A 15,806-nucleotide genomic window follows, 5' to 3' on the forward strand; every position below is an offset into this window, starting at 1 on the left:
ATCTGCAGAGGCTTGAAGTCTCACATGCAGTTATAAAGATGTGGTTAGGAATCCCCTAACCCATATGCCTTTTTAAAAAAAATCATTTACCATTAGCCCTCTTATTTTTTTATTTTGCTTTAAATTTTGTTTATTTGAAGCCATGCGTGAGTGACAGAGGGAGATTTCTTACTTCAGGTTCACAGTTTGGATGGCTGCAGCAGCCAGGATTGGCAAGGCTGGGACAGTCCAGGTCTCCAACGTGGGCGGCAGCCACTGGAGTCATTAACTGCTGCCCTATCTCACCGTCTGCATTAGCCGAAAACTGGGGTTAGCAGTGGAGCCAGGACTCAAACCCAAAAGCTCTGATATGGGGGTTGAGTGTTCTTATCAGCATCTTCAGTATTGTGCAAATAGCCTCCTTTTTTTGGTCTTTTCTAGCCTTTGTTTTGAATTTACTCTGGAAGCCAACATTTAGCACTATTGGGGTAAATAGAGATCTTTCATTTGCTGGTTCATTCCCCAAATATCTACAGTAGCCAGGGTGGACCAGGCTGAAGCTAGGAGCCAGGAAATATGACAGGTTTGTCTCATGGGTGGCAAGGCCCCAAACACTTGAGCCATTATTGCTGCATCCCAGGATGTGCAATAGGAGGAGGTTGAGTTTGAAGCAAAGGCAGGGCCGCGTTCTCGGCACTCCAGTTGGGATGTGGCCTTGCCAAACAGCAGCTTAACCCACCATACTCCTAGGAGTTAATGAATTTAGAGTTTGCTTATTTGAGAGACTGAGATTTTGTGTCTGCTGGTTCACTCCTAAAATGCCTGCAGTACCCAGGCTGGAGCTAATGCAGAAACCTGGAACTCAGTCTGAGTGTTTCTAATGAGTGTGTGGGGATCATCAACTGCTACTTCTCAGGATACGTTAGGAACCTAGACTTGGAAACATAATTGGCACCAGAACCCAGGTACTCTGTAATAGGATGTGATTTTCCTGGGTAGGGTCTTTCCCCCCTCCACCTTCATTTTATTTTTTTCTTTTTATAAAATTACTTATATAAAGGGATCAAACTTTATTTATTTCTTATATACAGTTTTGAGAACATAATATGTCCTACCCTATTGTCCTTGCCCCAGGGTTCCTACTATATTTCCACTTTCCTTTCTCATTTTTCTTCTAATGTTTTCAGTGACATAATTTACTTTAGCACAGTTTTAACTTTCCGCTAAATAAAGAATTCAACTGATGAGTTGAAAAGAATCTACTGTTCCTTAGGAGTATAGATAAGGGCTAAACAATAATCAAATCTCAAAATGTCAATTTCATAGATTACATTTTTTTGCACTCTGCATATTAGTTATCACAAACCAGAAAAGCATATTTGTCTTCTGGGGACTGGTATAATTCACTGAGCATAATATTCTCTGGTTGCATCCATTTTGTTGCAAAAGACAGGATTTCATTATTTTTTATGACCAGGTAGGAGGTAGGATTCTTTAGTGTATATGTACCATAATTTCTTTATCCAGTATCAGTTGATGGATATCAGACTTGATTCTATGTATTAGCTATTGTAAATTGAGCTGATATACACATGAGAATATAGATGTAACTTTTTTATATGCTGATTTCATTTTTTTTCTAGGTAAATTCCCAGAAATGGTATAAATGGGTCATATGGTAGATGTTTTTTTTCAGATTTGTGAGGAATCCCCATACACTCTTTCAGATGTTGGTTCTGTCAGTTTGCTATTTTTATCAGTAGCATACTAGGCTACTGTTTTCCCCACCCCAGCATTTGTTATTTTTTGAGTTTTGGATAATAGGCATACTGCCTGGATGAGGTGAAAACTCTGTGATTATTTATCTTTCCCTGTTGGCTCCATTAAATGTCTTTTCATGTGTCTGTTGGCCGTTTGCATTTTATCCTTTGAAAAATGCCTGTCTTAACTGCTGTGCCAAACATACACCTCCTGAGAGCTAACTACAAGAGACACCTCAGTGATTTGTGGTCATCACTCCTGGTTGTATCATAAAGCTAAGTTCCTAAATGGTATAAATTCACCTAATAGTTGCCAGAAAATGAGTAGCAACTGGGTTACTTTTGGTCTTTGAGCCAAGAAACTTTAAGTGTCTAAATGTGAAACTATTTAGGACCAGATAATTATAGCCACAGTTAAGAGGCAGAAGTAATGGTATGTGTTATCACAGACCGGCCTAGGCCTGTCATTGCAATTTTATACAGAGAAAAAGATATCTACGGGTATTTGTTCCGTACGTTGATATTTTGACATTAGAAGGTTTAATGTTTTGTAATCAGATAAGTGATGTTTTTCCTTTAAAGTTTCATTTCCTATTTGAAATCAGATAGTTTACTGGATCATTTTTTATTTCTATAATAAATAGCTGAGGATATGTAGTTTGTAAAGAAAAGAGGTTTATTTGGCTCAATGTTTTAGAAGCTGAAATTCAAGATTTTGTGGCTTCATGTGTTTTGCCTCTGGTGTGTTTCCTTGGACTGCATCAGGACTTGGCAGAGGAATATAAATGGTGAAACTGGAAAGTGGAAACCAGCAGGGGGTTAGTCATGCCATTACATGACAGTTTACTTTCACAAGAAGTACCCAGGACCCTCAAGAGATGTATGAATGCCTTCTGAGGACAGCAGCCTATAATCATCTAATCATACCCAACTAGGCTCCCACCTCTTGAAGGTGACATACCTTACACAACCTGCTATGAATTGAGGTTTTAGCGTAAGGACCCCAGGGGAGCAATTTATACCTTATCTAAACCTTAGCTTCTGTTTTTTGGAAATGCATTGCTTTACTACTAGTTTGCACATATAGTGCCATTATTGGATAATCAGAATCCAATTCAGTCTTTCCCATTACAGTGAGCTAGTTAGGAGTATATATGGTGTGGTATTGTGTCTGGGTTTGAAAGTCATATCACCCACACTCTAGATATATTCCTCTGGAGAAGTTTCTTAGCTTCTCCATTTATTCCCCAGATAGACACACAGACCTGCGATGGTTCATACTGAAGCCAACAGCCTCATCCCCATCTCCCACCGGCGAAGCAGGGCCCTAGCACTTCAGCCATCTTCTGCTGCTCTTCCTAGGCCATTAGCGGAGAGGTACATCAGAAGTGAGGCAGCAAGGACATGAACTGTTGCCAATATGGAATGTAGTTGCTGTAAACTGCTTTCGTGATCTACTGGGCCACAGTGCTAACCCCCAGAAATATCAGCTTTTTACCAGCTATAATGCTCTCCTCAAACTTTCCATTTGTTATGTTTATTTTCTGTCTCCTGTAGATTTTCTGGGTTCATAAATAAATTTAAGGATGTGTTTTGGCCAGCAAATGATAGTTAGGTTTGATTTCTTTCTCCCTATTTTTCTAACAGCATTCAGCTCCAGATATGGTGTATTTGGGATCTATGACAAATTTTGACGTGACTTACAATTGGATTCAAGATAAATGTGTTCCTCTTGTCCGAGAAATAACTTTTGAAAATGGAGAGGTATGGACTCTGTGATATGTGTTGTTTTAAGTATAGGTTATGGAAGGGTGAGCTTATTCTGCCTGTCTTACTGTTTTAACACAAGACTCATTCCTCGTCAGTCATCTAGTGGGCTCTGTCGAAGCTGTTTTCATAATCAGAGCAGTGATGCTGCTGTCCCAGGGCCCTCTTACATGCCCGGCCAGCGGTGGTTCAAACATCCCTGCACATGAGTGTGAAAATGCCTCTCAGTACCCGCCTTCTGAAATGCACCTGTTATTTGAGGGTCCCTGTTTAAGTGGATGCTGCTTAAGAGCGGTGCTTTGCAGATTTTAGTTACATTAATTGTTTAGAGTGAGTAATCCTTTGCTACTAAGAGGTTTTTCTGATTCCTATCTATTCTACAGAAAAAAGGTTTCTGTTGATTATGACTTACTCTATCTTTTAAAAACTATTATTAAATAATATTAATATTAAATTATTAAATAATTTTTGAATTATTATTAGTGAGTGGTGGACAATTTTTTTCCTTTTAAGGACCAAACAAAAAATAATCTTGGTGTTATTTTCATACAATAATCTGTGTTCTAACTACTCAAATTTGTTATTGTAACATAAAAGCAGCTTTTATACAGTACACAACCAAGGTAATACAGATATGTTCAAATAACACTTTTTTTTGGTTACACTGTTTTTCGATAAAATTTTTCACATAGCATAAAATATTTTAAAAGTTCTTTTTCAGTGATTCAAAAATGCAAAGGATATTAGGTTTGACACGTGGCTATAGTTCATTGATCCTCAAGCTTAGGTCAAGAAATGGAGTATTTCCAGAGATTCTGTTCCGTTTTGAATCACTAGTCACTAACCATCTCCATAACCACTGCAGTAGTTTTGAATAGGACTATCCTGAGTTTTGCCCAAAAGGGAGTCAGTCTTTCACATCTGGCTTCTTTCAGTTTTATCTTTGTGGGGTTCATTTGGATTATGGGAAGCTTCAGTATATTCATTTCCATACGGAATATAAATCTGTCATGTGAGTATACCCTAATTTATCTCTAATACTGTTCATATATGTTTAGACTGCTTCTGAGTTTTAACTATTGAAAATATTCTGCTATAAGCATGTTTTTTTTTTAAATATGTATTTTATTATTCCATGAAACAGTTCCATAGGCTCTGGGCTCTGGGATTTCCCTTCCCTGCACCGCAAATCCCCTCCGCTTCTACCCCCCCACTAATTTCTCTCATGTCATTGCAATAGCATAGTCCTTCACAATCAGTCGTAAGACCATGATTCTGCTATTAAGTATATCCTGACATCTTGTCATGGACAGTGGCAGAGTCCAGAAACCTATTGTCAAGATATATTTGGGCCCGGTGCAATTGCATAGTGGTTGAAGTCCTCACCTTGAGTGTGCTGGGATCCCATAGGGGTGCCTGTTTGTGTCCCAGCAGCTCCACTTCCCATCCAGCTCCCTGCCTATGGCCTGGGAATGCAGTCAAGGACGGGCCAAAGCTTTGGGATCCTGCACCTACACCTACATGGGAGACCCGGAAGGGGCTCCTGGCTCCTGGCTCCTGGCTTCGCATTGGCTCAGCTCCAGCCATTGCGGCTGCTTGGGGAGTGAACCATTGGACCAAAGATCTTCCTCTCTGTTTCTCCTCCTCTCTGTATATCTGCCTTTCCAATAAAAGTAAATAAATTTTTTAGAAAAGATACATTCAACAGTTTCATTGAATTCGTCAGTCTCTGATTTGTAGTAGAGATGGGCACTGCATTGTATCTTCATGTCTATATGTGATAGTCTACTACACAGTCACTATACATGCCTTTAAACAAAAACCTGCAAAACAAAATCAACAACAGGAAAACAACATTTACAATAACATGAAATTAAATAACATGTTACTGTATGATCAATGTGTCACTGAAGAAATGAAAAAGAAAACAGAAGACTTTTCTGAAGCAAATGATGCTATTGTATGACTTAAGAGTCAGGAAATTAATAAGAAAAATCAAAACTTTTTTAAATGAATCAAATCCTCCTAGATATAAGCAAAACAGTATTGAAAGGGTTATCACTCTAATATTTTCCATGAAGGTTGCCTTAAATCAAGAGAAAATATATTTGTCCTTTTAGGATTGACTTATTTCACTGAACGTAGTGGTCTCTAATTGAGACCATTTAGGTGCAAATGGCAGTTCGTTCTTTTGAATGACTGAGTAGTATTCCATAGAGCAGATGTACCACGGCTTAATCTACTAGTGTTTGAACGGGCATCTGGGTTGTTTCCATGTCTTTGCTGTTGTAGATTGTGCTGCTGTAAACGTAGGATTATGGATCCCTTTCTCATATGCAGATTTCATTTCCTTTGAATATCTTCCCGGAAGTGGGATAGCAGAGTCATACTGCAGGTCCATTTTCAGTTCTCTTAGCACTCTCTATACTGACTTCCATAGTGGTTGTACCAGCTTACACTGCCACCAACAGTGAAGGAAGGTACCTTGCTCCCCACATCCATGCCAGCAGGTGGTGTAAGTGGGGGTCCGAATGTAGACCAACATCTAACTGGAGTTAGGTGGAACCTCAATGTGGTTTTCATTTGTATTTCCCTGATAGCTAGGGAACCTGAGCATTTTTTCATGTCTGTTGGCCATTTGAATTTGTTCTTTTGAAAAATGTCTATTCATTTCCTTCACCCGTTTATTCACATGGTTGTTTTGTTGTCCCTGAGTTTCTGAAGCTCATTGTCAATTTTGGATATTACTTCCCTATTGGTTGTATAGAAGTGCGAAGATTTTTTTTCCCATTCTGTTGATTGCTTCTTCACTTTGTTGATCATTTCCTGTGCAGTACACAAGGTTTTTAGTTTGATGTAGCCGATTTGTTTGTTTTTTGGCTTTGACCACCTGTGCTTTAGTGACTGTTCTAAGAAGTCTTTACCAAGGCCTATGTCTTGTAGAGTGCTTCCTGTGTTTTCTTCTAATAGTTTGATGGTTTTTGGTGCAGACTTAGGTGATTGCTGCATTTAGAACTGACTTTTATAAAAGGTGACAGGTACGGGTCCTGCTTCTTACTTCTGCAGGCTGCTATCCATTGTCCCAAGAGCATTAGTTGAAGAGACCAGACTTTCCCCCTGAATTATTTTCTGTTCTCTTGTCAACAGGTAATCGGCTTCTGTTCTGATCCATTGATCCCCTCTTTTTTTGGTTCTGAGGACCATGGCCCTGTAGTGTGTCTTGAGGTCTGGAATTGTGATTCCTCCAGCTGGGTTTTTATTCTTCTGGATAGCTGTGACCGTTCGTCGTCTTTTGTGTTTCCAGATGAACTTTTGCATTATCTTTTCTATTTCTAAGAAGAATGTTGTTGGGATATTGATTGGGATTGCATTGAATCTGTATTACTTTCTGTAATATGGACATTTTGATGATGTTGATCCTGCCGATCCAGGAACATCATTAGTTTCTCCATCTTTTTAATGTCTATTTCTGTTTTGAATGTTTTGTCATTTTGATTATGGGGGCCTTCCACATTTTTGGATGCAAGGTATTTGAGATTCCTCTCTGCTATTTTAATGGGGACTATACTTACAGTTTGTTTCTCTACCATGGAGTTATTTGTGTATACTAATGCCATTGATTTGTGTTCATTAGTTTTATATTCTGCTACCGTGCCAAATTCTCTTATGAGTTCCAATAAATAGTTTCTTAATTAAATCTTTTGATTCACCTATGTCAGATGTCACACCATCTGCAAACAGGAATAATTTTAATTCCTCAGTTCCAATTTGAATTCCTTTAATTTCTTTTTCTTGCTTGATGGCTCTGGCAAGGACTTCTAATACTATGTTGAAGAACAGTGGTGAAATTAGGCATCCTAGTCTAACTCCAAATCTTAGTGGAACTAGACAAATCTTTCCCCATTTAGTATGATGCTGGTATGGATTTGTCATATATTGCTTTGGTTTTGATTTGAGCTCCTCTAAATGTTAATTTTTTTTTCATGTGCATATTTAAGGATCTTTCCCTATGTTCTACCGAAGAGAGCTTGATTATCTTCTATTGTGTAATGTTTGCTTTTGGTCAGTCCTGTTGGGAGTTTTGTACCACTCCTATGTGTTGTTTCCAAATATTTTCTTAATATTAGTGAAGTTTTTTTTAAAATATTTTATTGTATATACCGTTAAGCCCAGCTTTTCTTTCTGTGCCTTCTGGACCTCCTATGACTGTCATATTTAGCCTTTAATAGTGCCCCTTAGTTCTTGAAAACTCTTCTTTGACTCATTTCCTTTTACAGCTTTTTAATTGTTTCCCTATTGTGGCAAGAAATATCTTCCAATTCTGACATTTTTCTGCCTCACTTATTCTATTATTGAGGCTTTCCACTGAATTTGTAATTTGCTGCATTGCATTCTTAATTTCTAACCTATCAGCTTTCATTTGATTCATTGCTGCTATGTTCAGTGTAACATATTCCTTAAATTCCTTGAACTCCTGTATGTGCTTCTCATTGTTGATAAGCTTTATAGCAAGTTTTTAAAATTCTTTGTTCCTTATTTCCTTGATGTCTTCCTCAGTTAATTCTGAGGTTGGCAAAGGCTTTTGGTCCTTTGTAAGGAAGGTATCAGTAATATGCGTTGTGTGTCTTTCTCTTCTTTTGCTCTTGGTCATTGCTATTTCTGGTTAGCAGATTTTTCTCCTCAGGGCTGGTTTCTAAGCTATGTTGCCCACTGGTCTATATGTTTATTTTATTTGTTGCGTTTGGTACCCAATTCTTTGTTAGCAATTGTGTTTGATACTCAGTGGTTGTTTAACAGTCACCTGTGCCACTCCAGCAAGTTTTAGTCCCAAGTTCTTGAGCTAGGTTTCCACCATGGTCTCCATAGCCCTAACTCAACAGCCACTCAACAGCCCCCATGATTCCACACTGTGGCCACAGCATTGCCTGCACAGCCTTTCTCCCACTCCTGACTCCAACAATGCCCGGTGTTAGGGAGACACCAACTGTCCTAAATCACTGGGTGCTGATCTTGCCAGAACTTGCTGGCCTTTACATCTGAAGGCCCCTCATCCTGTTTTGGTAGTAACTTCTAAGGTGCCAAGTCTGCACTGATTTCCCTGTGAGACCAATGTAGTACGCTGAGCCAGAATTGACTTAGCTCCTGGCTTAGTACATGCACAGCTACTGTTGTCCCTCTGGTCCTTCAGCCTTGCCAAAGTGCACAAAATGATGCCTGGTGTGGCACTGGTGATATTCTGGGTCTGCTGGCCATTTGGTCTGGGGGCCACCTGGGTCTGTTTTGGTAGGAATTTGTAGGATGCCAAGTGAGTACAGATTTCTTTGTAGGACCAATGCAACGCATTGAGCCAGACTTGATTTTGCTCCTGGCTTCGTGCATGCACAGCTTGCCTTTGTCTTTCTGGTCCTCTTAGCCTTTGCCACAGTGCACAAAATAGGTCTTGATCAGTCCTGGCCTAGCACATGCGCAGCTGTAGCCTTTGCTTGCACCTGATGTGGCACTGGTGGGGGTTAGGCTGGGAGATCTACCCTTTTCCTGCAGTGCTACTTGGGGTCTGCTGCCCCGTCTATGCACGTGATAGATCAAACAAATCAGCAAGATGGACAGTTCTCTGCTTGGGTTCACCTCCAGAGCTTCCAGTGAACTCCCCTTCCCACCTGGTTGTCAGTAGAGTTCTGATCACAGATTGCTTATAGCTAACCGCCACTGGGGTATCTGGGCACTACAGCACCACCACATTGTCTCTGCTGCTTCCCCGTGTTTGTTGAACTTCAGATGCCCCACTGCCATCGGCCTGACCTCTCCGTTTCCAGAAATCTGTCCTCTCTGCTTCACCCTAATTCTCTCAAAGTTTAAACCTGTCCTCACTCTATTCTGCCATCTTGCCAACCTTCTCGCTCTCTCTCTCTTTCTCTCTCTCTCTCTCTTTTATTGGAAAGAGATTTACAGAGAGAAAGAGAAATCTTTCAACTGTTGGATCACTCTGGCTGCAATGGCCAGAGCTGAGCTGATCCAAAGCCAGAAGGAGCTTCTTCCATGTCTTCTAAGTGGGTAGAGGGTCCCAAGCCTATGGGTCATCCTCTGTTGCTCTCCCAGGCCATAAGCATGCAGCTGGATGAGAAGTGGAACAACTGGGTCTCAAACCCTACCCTTCTGGGATCCCCATGGTAGCAAGAGGGAGATTAGTGAAGTAAGCCATTTCATGTGAACATTTCTATTGGATAGGTAGTTTGATGAGTAGAATTGATGTCATTGGGCATACTTAAAATTCATCTCTATAAGATGATACCAGTTTCCCAAAGTGGTTGTAACATTTTACATTCTCAGTTCTCATTGTTTCACATTTTAGGACATTTGATGTAGTCAGTCATTAAAATTTTTTTGAACTTGTACAGATTATCATTATGATTTTAAAGTTACATTTTCCTAATGACCAATTAGGTTGAGCAGTATCTGTTGCCTCTTTTGAAATGGCAGATGGACAGAGGGTAAATGCAAGTTCAAATGCCATATTTCATGTTCTGAGTTTCCTTGGGTTTTATTCTTGACCTATGTGTCTGTCTAGTGTTTAAACCTTTAGACACCTTCACAGAGGTGTTTTTAAAAACATCTCCAGTGGCCCAGCACGGTAGGTAGCCTGGTGGCCAAAGTCCTTGCCTTGCATATGCCAGGATGCCTTATAGGTACTGGTTCATGCCCTGGCTGCTCCACTTCCCTTCCAGCTTCCTGCTCTGGCCTGGGAATGCAGTAGAGGATGGCCCAAGGCCTTGTGACCATGTTCCCATGTGGGAGATGAACCCGCAGATAGAGGATCAGATTCCTCTCTGTCTCTCCTCTCTGTAAATCTGATTTTCCAATAAAGTAAATAAATCCGTTTTTAGAAATTCCAGATTTTCTAATTTTCTTACTGGTAAGATAGATCTACATTATATCTGCCATTACTCCAGAATCCAAATCTTAGTCTTAGCACTGTAGCTTAACCTAATTCTTGAAATTCGATGTTCTGTTAACATGTTGGATAGTAGTGAACATTTTAAGCTGTGGGGATAATAAACATAGACTCTTCAAGATACCCTGAGACCCTCTCAGCATCATTCCAGAGGCTTCCAGCTTTTGGGTTTTAGTTTATCTTTCCCCTTGTGCTAGACAGAGGGCAATTTTTAACTTTCACTAATGTCTGCATTTTTAAATGAAAATTTTAATTACTAAATTTATATGTTATTATCAATTGGATATTCTAAGTGAAGATTGATTTACTGAGGGTCAGTGAAAGTAGTTTAAGAGTTTTTTAGTGTTATGAGATGCTCCTTGAACTTCTTGGGAGTCTCAGCTTTGTGTTTGTGTGCTAGTCAGCTTCTCATCATTATAACAAGCACCTTAGAGAAACTGCTTTCAAGGGAAGGTTTATTTCAGCTCACAGTTTTGGAGGTTCACATGGCCCCGTAGCTCTGGCAGCTGATGAGTAGTGTATGGTGGAATGCTGAGCCCCAAGGAGGTGTCACATAGAGAGCCAGGAAGCAGAGAGAGAGACCAGCTAGGAGCTGGGCATTTATAACCAACTTCTTCATGAGAGCTACCTGGGTTTTTTTTTTTTTTTAAGATTTTATTTATTTTTATTACAAAGTCAAATATACAGAGAGGAGGAGAGACAGAGAGAAGATCTGTCCAATGATTTACTCTCAATGTGACAGCAGTGGCAGGTGCTGTGCCGATCCAAAGCCAGGAGCCAGGAACTTCTTGCGGGTCTCCCACACAGGTGCAGGGTCCCAAGGCCACAAGCAGGGAGCTTTGGGAAGTGGAGCAGCCAAGACCTGAACCGGTGCCCATGTAGGATCCAGGTGCATGCAAGGTGAGGACTTTGGCCACTAGGCTACAATGCTGGGCCCAGAACAGTGATGTCTTAAAGGCAATCTTTTTTTTTTTTTTTTTTTTTTTTTCGGATTAGTAGTTCTCTGCAGTGGACTGTTAAAAACAAATGTGCTATCATTTAGGACTTGTTATGTTTATAGATCACTGGCAGAATAGGTTCTGTATAATTGTTAATCATTCTGGGATTTTGGGAATGGTAAATGAATATTTCCTTGAGCTTCAAATTAGCAGTTGCATTGACGCCTAAGGACAGTCATCCCATTCTTAGACACTGACTTCTACTCTGAGTGTCAATCCTAGACTGCTGCTGCTTTCCATGGAAGGCTGTTTTGTGTACATTGAAAATCTGTTATTTAGTGTAAGCACATTTGCCAATATCTGTGTAACTTGTTGCAGCTTCTATATCAGTTCTTGCTGCTTTGCTTTGCACTTTTATGTTATAGAGAAGTAATCTTTTCTTAAACTTCATGAACCAGCCTCCACTAGCTTTAAACTTTTCCTCAGCGTCACCATTTTTCTTAGTCTTCATCAAGTTGAAGAGAGTTGGAGCCTTTAGATATGGCTAGTGTGACTTACTCAGAGTGCTGAAATTTTGTCAACATCAGAAATAAGGCTGTTTCGCTTACTTATTGTATGTTCATTGGAGTAGAACTTTTAATACCCTTCAAGAACTTCTCATTTGCATTCACAGCTTGACACGAGTCCCACTTTCAGTCTGTTTTGGGTTTCAGCATGTCTCCACCACTAAACTTAATCATTTCTAGCTTTTATTTTTAAAATGATAGTTAGCCTTTCACATTTGAAACTGAAAGGCCATTGTAAGGGTATTTTTTGGCTTAATTTCTGTACTATTGTGTTTTAGGGGATAGGAAAACCAAAGGATAGTTTATTGGTTGAATACACCTTAGAAGAGCCAGGAGTTTCTAATCAGATTTATTGTTGCTACCTTCAATTTTGCACTCTTATCTGTGAAGACTGAAAATACTAATCAACTTTATGCTCTCCTAACATTACTAACACCTTGATAAAGAACCACGGTAATTTTTTCCTGGTTAACTCCAAATGTCCTGGTCTCAGCTTCCCGTCCCCTGAAACCTCATATGTAGTTGTAACCAGTCTAGTCCATGTGTTCCTTTAATGTAAATCAGTTTGTTCTGCAGAGCAGAGATTCTGGGTCTTATGAGTGCTGGTGCATTTGGGTGGGGAGGAAAGTGAATGAATGAATGAATGGTCGATGTTGATCTGTGTTAAAAGACCTACCCCCCCACACTGTGATTTTATTACTATTGTGTTACATGAAGTGAGTTCCAGACTATTCCTAGCTAGAAACTAGCTGGAACTGGATGGAGAGACCTGATCATTCTCACTGACTGCTTTTGTCTGCAGGAATTGACAGAAGAAGGACTGCCTTTTCTTATACTCTTCCATATGAAAGATGACACAGAAAGCTTAGAAATATTCCAGAATGAAGTAGCCCGGCAGTTGATAAGTGAAAAAGGTAGACAGCTTAAGGTGTTTATTTGCATTCTTGTTTTTCTTTCTCTTTCCCTCTCTCCCCTGCGCATTTTTTGTGGTATATTTATATTCACATAAACATACTGAGTTTAAAACTTGTGTTTGTATTTAGATGTGATCGGGAGGCATTAGTAAAGAGATAATATTGTTTTGCTAATTCAGAAGTGTTTCAGAAATCAAATAACAAAGCAAGCAGGTCCATAGTTAAATAACATTTGTTTTGGGCACAACTTTTTAGCATCTTGCTTTTTGTCGGATCCCCTTTCCAAGAAACATTTCCAGAGATATTGCTGAGAGAGCTTATTGTATTAAATAATTAACTTATTTCTAAATGAAAGAAGCTTGAATAGTTGTGTGGACTTCTGCAGAATATCGAAGTGGAAATTGAAGTGTCACAAGCCAGAATAAAGGCATTGTGTAGAGATGGCTCTTTAGTAGTAGTTTTGTAAACATTTTGGAGATTAAGTTGCATTAAGTTAACCACAGTGGGATGGACAGGCAAGAATGAAACAGTCCTATGAGAGCAGCTCGTATGTCAGTTTGAGTAACTTGGTCCCTTGGAGCCTGAGTCATGTACAGAGCCAACAATTGCCCACTTCAAGAAAATAGATTACTGTTATATTCAAATTTGGACTGAGTTCATTTAACTTCTAAAGAAATTAAGCTCCCTTGTCTTAAGAGCGAAAACCCTACCTCTTTTAATGTTACACATAATATTAAAGTTTTAGTGTTTTTGACACATGTATCACTCAAGAATATTGGGAATTATTTTTAAGCATATCCTTTCTGGTGAGCTTAATATCTATGAAAATGCGTAAATTCTAACCTACATCTCAAAATTGTTTCTTTTAAAGGTACAATAAACTTCTTACATGCAGACTGTGACAAATTTAGACATCCTCTTCTGCATATACAGAAAACCCCAGCGGACTGCCCTGTGATCGCTATCGACAGCTTTAGGCATATGTATGTGTTTGGAGACTTCAAGGATGTATTGTAAGTATTCCTTTTGTGTTTAAAATTACTGGTATGTTCTCAAAAGTGAACATTAAACAACTGACAATTTTAAATAAACTTATACAGAAGAGTAGTACAAAGTTTGATGGAAGCAGCTGGATATTTTTTCACTAAAGGATGTGGTGTAAGTGACTGAAATTGTTGATTAATGCTTGGGTGATGGTGGGTTAATGATTGACAATTAATTTCTGAAAGAAAATTTATGTCTTACTAGAAATTACCTCTAAATTGAACTTTCTCTTTGCCAGCACATTGATGAGAATAAATTGTACTCCTAGATTAGGTTAAAGGGAATTGGTAATGTTGCTGTTCATTTGTGATTACATCTAGCTGAGAATGGTAATATGCACATGACCCAGAATTTTGCTATTACTAGCCATTTCTAATGGAATGCAACTGTGAGCCTTTCCAAGAATAGGTAAGCCTTCCGACTCTATTCTTAGGAACTTACTGTGTTAATAAAAATGTAAATATTGTAACTGCTGTAGATAATGAATTTTTGTCATTTTTCTAAGATTTATTAAATATGGAGATGTTTCTTAATAGATGCAAAATGTAGGCAATACAGTCATTTTTAAATTTTAACCTTTATTTTAATACCCTTTTTAATCTCATATGATTAGATTCCTTAGTTACAGGATAATTTGAGATCCTATTACCAGATGAATTACCTCCCTTCTGAATATTTCAATGGAAATGTGTTTTTTCCCAAAAGAAAAAATGTGCCTGGGGCAAGTCACTTAACTTCTCTGTTCTTGTTTTTTTCATATATAGAATATGGTGAATACTTATATCTTTCTACTGGAACTGTTACAAAGATTAATGAGGAATGATTATTATGTTAAAAAAAAGGGCTAGAAAGTAGTAACAAATCTTAACTCTTCTCATTTTACCTGCATTCATACTTATTAATTCAAAATCCATTAGATATTTAACTGAACTTCCAAGTGACAACCATACTAGAAACTAAAGGGTGACCTTTTACAAAGGTTGAGTTCTCTGGAGCCTGCGGCTGTGCTAGCACTGTGGTAGATTTTGAATCGGGTATACTGACCTGCTGGTTAGACCTGTGAGGACTGGCATGGGTCCTGGGGCTCAGCTTGAAACCTGTGTGCTTTGTACCAGAGTACAGCGGAATGAGTCTGGACATTGGCTTTCTGGGTTCTGGTCTCATTTCAGGGCTATGACTTCTGGACTGGTACAGAGGCTGTTTCAGAGTTTAGAGCAGCTGGGGTGAACTGGTACTGGGCTAATTCCAGAAAGAATCTGCTTGACAGTCTCATATCCTAGGACTGTGGAATCCTTCCTGGTGTGAGGGAAGATATGCAGGTACTCTGGGTATCAGTGCTACTATAGTGGCTGGCATGGCCCTGGGTAGATGAGGAGCTCTGCTGATGGGAATAGCTCCATACTTCTTCCAAGTGTGCAGACATCAGTATAAGGCAGTAAGAAACATGGAAATACCAAGAAGACATAATATTATCAAGCAGTACAACTCTTTTGTAGCCCCTGACCTCATATAAAAAGAAATAGATGAACAGCTTGACAAAGAGTGCAAAATAAGTGTTGTAAGAAAACTTCACTGAATCAAGAAAATACAAACATTTCAGTGAAGTTGGGAAAGCAAAACTGAACAAAATAAGAAATTTAGCAGAAATTACATGCATATAAAATTCTGGAATTAAAAATATAATAATAATATTTTTAAAGATTTATTTTATTTATTTGAGCTGTGTCACCCACAGGTCTGCAGTTTGATTTTACTTACTGCAGTTGGTACACAACTCTTTGCTTGCAGCCAATTGTGCTGCTCCCTCCAGTGAGTTCCAGGCCTGGGTTCTTATGTTAGGTTTCCACCAAGAACTCCGTAGCCCCAACTCCTGGCTCACCACTCTCCAC

The 15,806-nt window shown here is 39.2% G+C and overlaps 1 protein-coding gene across 2 annotated transcripts in view; it reads left to right on the forward strand.

Moving 5' to 3' along the window:
* Positions 1-15,806, forward strand: part of ERP44 (endoplasmic reticulum protein 44) — a 94,725-nt gene that overhangs the window by 67,479 nt on the left and 11,440 nt on the right. For both annotated transcript variants that reach the window (XM_004580955.3, XM_058672764.1), the window contains 3 exons: positions 3,387-3,503; positions 12,762-12,873; positions 13,745-13,886. In XM_004580955.3, the coding sequence (XP_004581012.1) occupies positions 3,387-3,503; positions 12,762-12,873; positions 13,745-13,886 (371 nt within the window). The remainder of the gene's footprint in view (positions 1-3,386; positions 3,504-12,761; positions 12,874-13,744; positions 13,887-15,806) is intronic.

The sequence above is a fragment of the Ochotona princeps genome, chromosome 14 (assembly GCF_030435755.1).
Source record: "Ochotona princeps isolate mOchPri1 chromosome 14, mOchPri1.hap1, whole genome shotgun sequence".
Lineage (NCBI taxonomy): Eukaryota > Metazoa > Chordata > Mammalia > Lagomorpha > Ochotonidae > Ochotona > Ochotona princeps.